Source organism: Salmo salar, chromosome 05 (genome assembly GCF_965601325.2).
Source record: "Salmo salar chromosome 05, fSalSal1, whole genome shotgun sequence".
In the NCBI taxonomy this organism is placed as follows: domain Eukaryota; kingdom Metazoa; phylum Chordata; class Actinopteri; order Salmoniformes; family Salmonidae; genus Salmo; species Salmo salar.
The window spans coordinates 22231053-22243202 of NC_138295.1; the positions used below are offsets into that span (position 1 = coordinate 22231053).

The window sequence follows — 12150 nt, forward strand, 5'->3', positions numbered from 1 at the left end:
ATTTCCTGCCTGATGGTTGTTTAACCAACAGTTTGTTTTCTCTGAGGGGGATATTTGATTAGAAAACCCCTCCAGCTGGTATTAGTTTGTGTACAGCGTCTAGGTCAGCAGACTGATCAGATTCTAGAATGACTCTCTTCCTGTCAAGTCTTTCTATTGTTCTTTATATCTCTCTATCCATCCTACTCTCAGAGTGCACCCCTCTTGCTCTCGCTCTCTATGCCTCCCTCTAGCCCTACTCCTCTTTCTCCCTCTTTCTCAGTGTTGTGTGTGTGTGCGTATGTGTGTGTGAGATTGGGAGGGCAGTTCTCTATCCACCTCTATTAAAAGTAACTTTTCCTCAATACGACTGGTCACCCCAGGAAGCCAAACCAATGGATTATGAGTCTCACCAGCCAGAATCTGCAGGGGTTTAATATCTGTATGGAACCAGGAAATGAAAAATTCCTGTGGAATTGATTAAAATAAATCCAAAGTAGGGACTGCTGCAAGAAGTTAACACAAGTGGGTATGTCTGGTAGAAGTAGTACCTTCTGCATTCCCTGTAGTGCCTGTTGTAGAAAGGTTAGTTGTTGCTGCCTGATGGTGTCCTCTTCACTGTGTTGTGGAGGTGTGTGTTCTTGGTTTTTGCCCTGCTCCTGCTTCAGCAGCTCCACCTCGTTCCTGTAGGCGTCCAGCTGACAGCGCAGAGAGTCATTCTCTTCCTTTAGGGCCTCCACCTGGGCCACAGGGCCTCACACACACACCACACACACACAAACACAGTGTGATGAGAAATATTAATGAAATCCTAACCTGTCCTATTGAACAGACAGGAGAGACAGTGTGATGAGAACTGCTCATTAAATCCTAACCTGTCCTATTGGACAGACAGGAGACAGTGTGATGAGAACTGCTCATTAAATCCTAACCTGTCCTATTGGACAGACAGGAGACAGTGTGATGAGAACTACTCATTAAATCCTAACCTGTCCTATTGGACAGACAGGAGAGACAGTGTGATGAGAACTACTCATTAAATCCTAACCTGTCCTATTGGACAGACAGGAGACAGTGTGATGAGAACTACTCATTAAATCCTAACCTGTCCTATTGAACAGACAGGAGACAGTGTGATGAAAACTGCTCATTAAATCCTAACATGTCCTATTGGACAGACAGGAGACAGTGTGATGAGAACTACTCATTAAATCCTAACCTGTCCTATTGGACAGACAGGAGACAGTGTGATGAGAACTGCTCATTAAATCCTAACCTGTCCTATTGAAGAGACAGGAGGCAGTGTGATGAAAACTGCTCATTAAATCCTAACCTGTCCTATTGAACAGACAGGAGAGACAGTGTGATGAGAACTACTCTTCCCCTGTTCCTTTGATAGGAGAGTCTGTTCTTTACAGCTGTCGGAGGGGGATGTGTGTGATGTAATGAGAGGGTGTGTTTGAGTGGCTGAGCTGGGGAGATAAGACCTGAGAGTGAGTGTATGAGGCCCAGCATAGGGGCTGTCTGTCGTGTCTGTCTGTCTGTCTGTCTGTCTGTCTGTCTGTCTGTCTGTCTGTCTGTCTGTCTGTCTGTCTGTCTGTCTGTCTGTCTGTCTGTCTGTCTGTCTGTGTGTGTGTGTGTGTGTGCATGCGTGGGTGTGTGTAACTCAACACAGGGACTCCAGCTGCCTGCTTTGAATCCGGCATTATCATTCCTGTTTGAGCTGAGAGAGAGACCTCTGAGTCATCGACTTGCTGTGTGTGTGTGTGCGTGAGAGAGCCAGCATGCGACGAGGTTTTGGACATTCATCAGGGAGCCTCATCAAGTTGCTGTCTGGGGTAGCCGACCGATTCCCCTTCCACAACGTGACAGGCTTTAGTATCGACCCCCAGCACCTCAGCACCAGGCTGCTGACAGGAGAGAAGCACCAACCCATTCCCACTCTGAACTGTATTAGTGTAGAAGCACAACCCATTCCCACTCTGCACTGTATTAGTGTAGAAGCACAACCCATTCCCACTCTGCACTGTATTAGTGTAGAAGCACAACCCATTCCCACTCTGCACAGTATTAGTGTAGAAGCACAACCCATTCCCATTCTGCACTGTATTAGTGAAGAAGCACCAACCCATTCCCATTCTGACCTGTATTAGTGTAGCAGCACCAACCCATTCCCACTCTTCACTGTGTTAGTGTAGAAGCACCAACCAATTCCCACTCTGCACTGTATAATTGTAGAAGTACCAACCCATTCATACTGCACTGTATAATTGTAGAAGCACCAACCAATTTACACTCTGCACTGCTTCAATGGAGAAGCACCAACCCATTCCCACTATGCACTGTATTAGTGTAGAAGCACCAACCCATTCCCACTCTGCACTGTATTAGTGTAGAAGCACCAACCCATTCCCACTCTGCACTGTATTAGTGTAGAAGCACCAACCCATTCCCACTCTGCACTGTATTAGTGTAGAAGCACCAACCCATTCCCACTCTGCACTGTATTAATGGAGAAGCACCAACCCATTCCCACTCTGAACTGTGTTAGTGTAGAAGGACCAACCCATTCCCAATCTGTCATGCATCAATGGAGAAGCAACTACACATTCCCACTCTGCAATATATTAGTGTTAAAAGACCAAACGATTCCCACTCTGCACTGAATTAGTGTAGAAGGACCAACCCATTCCCACTCTGCACTGTATTAGTGTAGAATTACCAACCCATTCACACTGCACTGTATTGATATAGAAGCACCAACCAATTTCCACGCTGCACTGCTTCAATGGAGAAGCACCAACCCATTCACACTCTGCACTGAATTAGTGTGAAAGCATCAACCAATTCCCACTCTGCACTGCATCAATGGAGAAGCAACTACACTTTCCCACTCTGCACTGTATTCGTGTAGAAGCACCAACCCATTCCTACTCTGAACTGTATTAGTTTAGAAGCACCAACCCATTCACACTCTGCACTGAATTAGTGTGAAAGCACCAACCAATTCCCACTCTGCACTGCATCAATGGAGAAGCACCAAACCATTCCCACTCTGCACAGTATTAGTGTAGAAGCACCAACCCATTCCCACTCTGCACTGTGTTAGTGTAGAAGCACCAACCCATTCACACTCTGCACTGAATTAGGTGTGAAAGCACCAACCAATTCCCACTCTGCACTGTATTAGAGTAGAAGAATCAACCCATTCCCACTCTGCACTGTATTAGTGTAGAAGGACCAACCCATTCATACTGCACTGTATTGATGTAGAAACACCAACCAATTCCCACTCTGCACTGCTTCAATGGAGAAGCACCAACCCATTCCCACTATGCACTGTATTAGTGTAGAAGCACCAACACATTCCCACTCTGCACTGTATTAGTGTAGAAGCACCAACCCATTCCAGCTCTGCACTGTATAATTGTAGAAGCACAAACCTCTTCCTAATTTGACCTGTATTAGTGTAGAAGCACCAACCCATTCCCACTCTGAACTGTATTAAAGTAGAAGCACCAACCAATTCCCAATCTGCCATGCATCAATGGAGAAGCAACTACACTTTCCCACTCTGCACTGTATTAGTGTAGAAGCACCAACCCATTCCTACTCTGAACTGTATTAGTTTAGAAGCACCAACCCATTCCCACTCTGCACTGTGTTAGTGTAGAAGCACCAACCAATTCCCACTCTGACCTGTATTAGAGTAGAAGAATCAAACCATTCCCACTCTGCACTGCTTCAATGGAGAAGCACCAACCCATTCCCACTCTCCACTGTATTAGTTTAGAGGTACCAACCCATTCACACTCTGCACTGAATTAGTGTGAAAGCACCAACCAATTCCCACTCTGCACTGCATCAATGGAGAAGCACCAAACCATTCCCACTCTGCACTGAATGAGTGTAAAAGCACCAACCAATTCCCACTCTGCACTGTATTAGAGTAGAAGAATCAACCCATTCCCACTCTGCACTGTATTAGTGTAGAAGGACCAACCCATTCATACTGCACTGTATTGATGTAGAAACACCAACCAATTCCCACTCTGCACTGCTTCAATGGAGAAGCACCAACCCATTCCCACTATGCACTGTATTAGTGTAGAAGCACCAACCCATTCCCACTCTGCACTGTATTAGTGTAGAAGCACCAACCCATTCCCACTCTGTCTTGCATCAATGGAGAATCAACTACCCATTGACATTCTTCAAGATATTAGTGTAGAAGCACCAACCCATTCCCGCTCTGCACTGTATAAGTGTAGAAGCACCAACCAATTCCGAATCTGCCATGCATCAATGGAGAAGCAACTACACTTTCCCACTCTGCACTGTATTCGTGTAGAAGCACCAACCCTTTCCCACTCTGAACTGTATTAGTGTAGAAGAACCAACCCATTCCCACTCTGCACTGTATTAGTGTAGAAGGACCAACCCATTCCCACTCTGCACTGTATTAGTGTAGAAGCACCGACCCGTTCCCACTCTGCCATGCATCAATGGAGAAGCAACTACACTTTCCCACTCTGCACTGTATTCGTGTAGAAGCACCAACCCTTTCCCACTCTGAACTGTATTAGTGTAGAAGAACCAACCCATTCCCACTCTGCACTGTATTAGTGTAGAAGGACCAACCCATTCCCACTCTGCACTGTATTAGTGTAGAAGTACCAACCCATTCATACTGCACTGTATTGATGTAGAAGCAACAACCAATTCCCACTCTGCACTGCTTCAATGGAGAAACACCAACCCATTCCCACTATGCACTGTATTAGTGTAGATTCACCAACCCATTCCCACTCTGAACTGTATTAGTGTAGAAGCACCAACCAATTCCCACTCTGCAATGTATTAGTGTAGAAGCACCAACCCATTCCCTCTCTGAACTATATTTGTTTAGAAGCACCACACCATTCCCACTCTGCACTGTATTAGTGTAAAAGCACCAACCCATTCCCACTCTCCACTGTATTAGTTTAGAGGTACCCCACGGGGGGCCAGCACAGAAAAAAAATGTATGAAATTGTATGAAATGTATGCATTCACTACTGTAAGTCGCTCTGGATAAGAGCGTCTGCTAAATGACTAAAATGTAAAATGTAAAATGTAGGTACCAACCCATTCACACTCTGCACTGAATTAGTGTGAAAGCACCAACCGATTCCCACTCTGCACTGCATCAATGGAGAAGCACCAACCCTTTCCCACTCTGAACTGTATTAGTGTAGAAGAACCAACCCATTCCCACTCTGCACTGTATTAGTGTAGAAGGACCAACCCATTCCCACTCTGCACTGTATTAGTGTAGAAGTACCAACCCATTCATACTGCACTGTATTGATGTAGAAGCAACAACCAATTCCCACTCTGCACTGCTTCAATGGAGAAACACCAACCCATTCCCACTATGCACTGTATTAGTGTAGATTCACCAACCCATTCCCACTCTGAACTGTATTAGTGTAGAAGCACCAACCAATTCCCACTCTGCAATGTATTAGTGTAGAAGCACCAACCCATTCCCTCTCTGAACTATATTTGTTTAGAAGCACCACACCATTCCCACTCTGCACTGTATTAGTGTAAAAGCACCAACCCATTCCCACTCTCCACTGTATTAGTTTAGAGGTACCCCACGGGGGGCCAGCACAGAAAAAAAATGTATGAAATTGTATGAAATGTATGCATTCACTACTGTAAGTCGCTCTGGATAAGAGCGTCTGCTAAATGACTAAAATGTAAAATGTAAAATGTAGGTACCAACCCATTCACACTCTGCACTGAATTAGTGTGAAAGCACCAACCGATTCCCACTCTGCACTGCATCAATGGAGAAGCACCAAACCATTCCCACTCTGCACTGTATTAGTGTAAAAGCACCAACCAATTCCCACCCTGCACTGTATTAGAGTAGAAGAATCAACCCATTCCCACTCTGCACTGTATTAGAGTAGAAGGACCAACCCATTCATACTGCACTGTATTGATGTAGAAGCACAAACCAATTCCCACTCTGCACTGCTTCAATGGAGAAGCATCAACCCATTCCCACTGTGCACTGTATTAGTGTAGAAGGACCAACCCATTCCCACTCTGCACTGTATTAGTGTAGAAGCACCAACCCATTCCCGCTCTGCACTGTATAAGTGTAGAAGCACAAACCTCTTCCCACTTTGACCTGTATTAGTGTAGAAGCACCAACCCATTCCCGCTCTGCACTGTATAAGTGTAGAAGCACCAACCCATTCCCAATCTGCCATGCATCAATGGAGAAGCAACTACACTTTCCCACTCTGCACTGTATTCGTCTAGAAGCACCAACCCTTTCCCATTCTGCACTGTATTAGTGTAGAAGCACCAACCCATTCCCACTCTGCACTGTATTAGTGTAGAAGCACCAACCCATTCCCATTCTGCACTGTATTAGTGTAGCAGCACCAACCCATTCCCACTCTGACCTGTATTAGTGTAGCAGCACCAACCCATTCCCACTCTGAACTGTATTAGTGTAGAAGCACCAACCCATTCCCACTCTGCACTGTTAGTGTAAAAAGACCAACCGAATCCCACTCTGCACTGAATTAGTGTAGAAGGACCAACCCATTCACACTCTGCACTGAATTAGTGTGAAAGCACCAACCAATTCCCACTCTGCACTGCATCAATGGAGAAGCACCAAACCATTCCCATTCTGCACTGTATTAGTGTAGAATCACCAACCCATTCCCACTCTGAACTGTATTAGTGTAGAACCACCAACCCAGTCCCACTCTTCACTGTATTAGAGTAGAAGAATCAACCCATTCCCACTCTGCACTGTATAATTGTAGAAGTACCAACCCATTCATACTGCACTGTATTGATGTAGAAGCACCAACCAATTTACACTCTGCACTGCTTCAATGGAGAAGCACCAACCCATTCCCACTATGCACTGTATTAGTGTAGAAGCACCAACCCATTCCCACTCTGCACTGTATTAGTGTAGAAGCACCAACCCATTCCCACTCTGAACTGTATTAGTGTAGAAGCACCAACACATTCCCACTCTGAACTGTATTAGTGTAGAAGGACCAACCCATTCCCACTCTCCAATGTATTAGTGTAGAAGCACCAACCCATTCCCACTCTGCACTGTATTAGTGTAAAAGCACCAACCAATTCCCACTCTGCACTGTATTAGAGTAGAAGAATCAACCCATTCCCACTCTGCACTGTATTAGTGTAGAAGGACCAACCCATTCATACTGCACTGTATTGATGTAGAAGCACCAACCAATTCCCACTCTGCACTGCTTCAATGGAGAAGCACCAACCCATTCCCACTGTGCACTGTATTAGTGTAGAAGGACCAACCCATTCCCACTCTGCACTGTATTAGTGTAGAAGCACCAACCCATTCCCACTCTGCACTGTATAAGTGTAGAAGCACAAACCTCTTCCCACTTTGACCTGTATTAGTGTAGAAGCACCAACCCATTCCCACTCTGAACTGTATTAGTGTAGAAGCACCAACCAATTCCCAATCTGCCATGCATCAATGGAGAAGCAACAACACTTTCCCACTCTGCACTGTATTCGTCTAGAAGCACCAACCCTTTCCCATTCTGCACTGTATTAGTGTAGAAGCACCAACCCATTCCCACTCTGCACTGCATCAATGGAGAGGCACCAAACCATTCCCATTCTGCACTGTATTAGTGTAGAAGCACCAACCCATTCCCACTCTGAACTGTATTAGTGTAGAACCACCAACCCAGTCCCACTCTTCACTGTATTAGAGTAGAAGAATCAACCCATTCCCATTCTGCACTGTATAATTGTAGAAGTACCAACCCATTCATACTGCACTGTATTGATGTAGAAGCACCAACCAATTTACACTCTGCACTGCTTCAATGGAGAAGCACCAACCCATTCCCACTATGCACTGTATTAGTGTAGAAGCACCAACCCATTCCCACTCTGCACTGTATTAGTGTAGAAGCACCAACCCATTCCCGCTCTGCACTGTATAAGTGTAGAAGCACCAACCCATTCCCACTCTGAACTGTATTAGTGTAGAAGCACCAACCAATTCCCAATCTGCCATGCATCAATGGAGAAGCAACTACACTTTCCCACTCTGCACTGTATTCGTCTAGAAGCACCAACCCTTTCCCATTCTGCACTGTATTAGTGTAGAAGCACCAACCCATTCCCACTCTGCACTGTATTAGTGTAGAAGCACCAACCCATTCCCATTCTGCACTGTATTAGTGTAGAAGCACCAACCCATTCCCACTCTGCACCTGTATTAGTGTAGAAGCACCAACCCATTCCCACTCTGCACTGTATTAGTGTAGAAGCACCAACCCATTCCCACTCTGCACTGTAGTGTAGAAGCACCAACCCATTCCCACTCTGAACTGTATTAGTGTAGAAGCACCAACCCATTCCCACTCTGCACTGTATTAGTGTAGAAGCACCAACCCATTCCCACTCTGAACTGTATTAGTGTAGAAGCACCAACCCATTCCCACTCTGAACTGTATTAGTGTAGAAGGACCAACCCATTCCCACTCTGCACTGTATTAGTGTTAAAAGACCAAACGATTCCCACTCTGCACTGAATTAGTGTAGAAGGACCAACCCATTCATACTGCACTGTATTGATGTAGAAACACCAACCAATTCCCACTCTGCACTGCTTCAATGGAGAAGCACCAACCCATTCCCACTATGCACTGTATTAGTGTAGAAGCACCAACCCATTCCCACTCTGCACTGTATTAGTGTAGAAGCACCAACCCATTCCCACTCTGCACTGTATAAGTGTAGAAGCACAAACCTCTTCCCACTTTGACCTGTATTAGTGTAGAAGCACCAACCCATTCCCACTCTGAACTGTATTAGTGTAGAAGCACCAACCAATTCCCAATCTGCCATGCATCAATGGACAAGCAACTACACTTTCCCACTCTGCACTGTATTCGTGTAGAAGCACCAACCCATTCCCACTATGCACTGTATTAGTGTAGAAGCACCAACCCATTCCCACTCTGCACTGTATTAGTGTAGAAGCACCAACCCATTCCCACTCTGCACTGTATAAGTGTAGAAGCACAAACCTCTTCCCACTTTGACCTGTATTAGTGTAGAAGCACCAACCCATTCCCACTCTGAACTGTATTAGTGTAGATGCACTGTATAAGTGTAGAAGCACCAACCAATTCCGAATCTGCCATGCATCAATGGAGAAGCAACTACACTTTCCCACTCTGCACTGTATTCGTGTAGAAGCACCAACCCTTTCCCACTCTGAACTGTATTAGTGTAGAAGAACCAACCCATTCCCACTCTGCACTGTATTAGTGTAGAAGGACCAACCCATTCCCACTCTGCACTGCATTAGTGTAGAAGCACCGACCCGTTCCCACTTTGCCATGCATCAATGGAGAAGCAACTACACTTTCCCACTCTGCACTGTATTCGTGTAGAAGCACCAACCCTTTCCCACTCTGAACTGTATTAGTGTAGAAGAACCAACCCATTCCCACTCTGCACTGTATTAGTGTAGAAGGACCAACCCATTCCCACTCTGCACTGTATTAGTGTAGAAGTACCAACCCATTCATACTGCACTGTATTGATGTAGAAGCAACAACCAATTCCCACTCTGCACTGCTTCAATGGAGAAGCCCCAACCCATTCCCACTATGCACTGTATTAGTGTAGAAGCACCAACCCATTCCCACTATGAACTGTATTAGTGTAGAAGCACCAATCCATTCCCACTCTGCAAAGCATCAATGGAGAAGCAACTACACTTTCCCACTCTGCAATGTATTCGTGTAGAAGCACCAACCCTTTCCCACTCTGAACTGTATTAGTGTAGAAGCACCAACCCATTCCCACTCTGCACTGTATTAGTGTAGAAGTACCAACCCATTCATATTCTGCACTGAATTAGTGTAGAAGGACCAACCCATTCCCACTCTGCACTGTATTAGTGTGAAAGCACCAACCGATTCCCACTCTGCACTGCATCAATGGAGAAGCACCAAACCATTCCCACTCTGCACTGTATTAGTGTAAAAGCACCAACCAATTCCCACTCTGCACTGTATTAGAGTAGAAGAATCAACCCATTCCCACTCTGCACTGTATTAGTGTAGAAGGACCAATCCATTCATACTGCACTGTATTGATGTAGAAGCACCAACCAATTCCCACTCTGCACTGCTTCAATGGAGAAGCACCAACCCATTCCCACTATGCACTGTATTAGTGTAGAAGGACCAACCCATTCCCACTCTGCACTGTATTAGTGTAGAAGCACCAAACCATTCCGCTCTGCACTGTATAAGTGTAGAAGCACAAACCTCTTCCCACTTTGACCTGTATTAGTGTAGAATCACCAACCCATTCCCACTCTGAACTGTATTAGTGTAGAAGCACCAACCAATTCCCAATCTGCCATGCATCAATGGAGAAGAAACTACCCATTCCCACTCTGCACTGAATTAGTGTAGAAGGACCAACCCATTCACACTCTGCACTGTATTAGTGTAGAAGTACCAACCCATTCATATTCTGCACTGAATTAGTGTAGAAGGACCAACCCATTCACACTCTGCACTGAATTAGTGTGAAAGCACCAACCAATTCCCACTCTGCACTGCATCAATGGAGAAGCACCAAACCATTCCCATTCTGCACTGTATTAGTGTAGAAGCACCAACCCATTCCCACTCTGAACTGTATTAGTGTAGAACCACCAACCCAGTCCCACTCTTCACTGTATTAGAGTAGAAGAATCAACCCATTCCCACTCTGCACTGTATAATTGTAGAAGTACCAACCCATTCATACTGCACTGTATTGATGTAGAAGCACCAACCAATTTACACTCTGCACTGCTTCAATGGAGAAGCACCAACCCATTCCCACTATGCACTGTATTAGTGTAGAAGCACCAACCCATTCCCACTCTGCACTGTATTAGTGTAGAAGCACCAACCCATTCCCACTCTGAACTGTATTAGTGTAGAAGCACCAACACATTCCCACTCTGAACTGTATTAGTGTAGAAGGACCAACCCATTCCCACTCTCCAATGTATTAGTGTAAAAGCACCAACCAATTCCCACTCTGCACTGTATTAGAGTAGAAGAATCAACCCATTCCCACTCTGCACTGTATTAGTGTAGAAGGACCAACCCATTCATACTGCACTGTATTGATGTAGAAGCACAAACCAATTCCCACTCTGCACTGCTTCAATGGAGAAGCATCAACCCATTCCCACTGTGCACTGTATTAGTGTAGAAGGACCAACCCATTCCCACTCTGCACTGAATAAGTGTAGAAGCACAAACCTCTTCCCACTTTGACCTGTATTAGTGTAGAAGCACCAACCCATTCCCGCTCTGCACTGTATAAGTGTAGAAGCACCAACCCATTCCCACTCTGAACTGTATTAGTGTAGAAGCACCAACCAATTCCCAATCTGCCATGCATCAATGGAGAAGCAACAACACTTTCCCACTCTGCACTGTATTCGTCTAGAAGCACCAACCCTTTCCCATTCTGCACTGTATTAGTGTAGAAGCACCAACCCATTCCCACTCTGCACTGCATCAATGGAGAAGCACCAAACCATTCCCATTCTGCACTGTATTAGTGTAGAAGCACCAACCCATTCCCACTCTGAACTGTATTAGTGTAGAACCACCAACCCAGTCCCACTCTTCACTGTATTAGAGTAGAAGAATCAACCCATTCCCACTCTGCACTGTATAATTGTAGAAGTACCAACCCATTCATACTGCACTGTATTGATGTAGAAGCACCAACCAATTCCCACTCTGCACTGCTTCAATGGAGAAGCACCAACCCATTCCCACTATGCACTGTATTAGTGTAGAAGGACCAACCCATTCCCACTCTGCACTGTATTAGTGTAGAAGCACCAACCCATTCCCACTCTGCACTGTATAAGTGTAGAAGCACAAACCTCTTCCCACTTTGACCTGTATTAGTGTAGAAGCACCAACCCATTCCCGCTCTGCACTGTATAAGTGTAGAAGCACCAACCCATTCCCACTCTGAACTGTATTAGTGTAGAAGCACCAACCAATTCCCAATCTGCCATGCATCAATGGAGAAGCAACAACACTT

The 12150-nt window shown here is 45.4% G+C and overlaps 1 protein-coding gene across 1 annotated transcript in view; it reads right to left on the reverse strand.

Annotated features, from left to right (window-relative positions):
• LOC106604464 (ecto-NOX disulfide-thiol exchanger 2-like) overlaps positions 1-12150 on the reverse strand; it is a 229744-nt gene that overhangs the window by 62906 nt on the left and 154688 nt on the right. The window contains exon 9 of the mRNA XM_014199103.3: positions 531-733. Coding sequence (XP_014054578.3) covers positions 531-733 — 203 coding nt within the window. The remainder of the gene's footprint in view (positions 1-530; positions 734-12150) is intronic.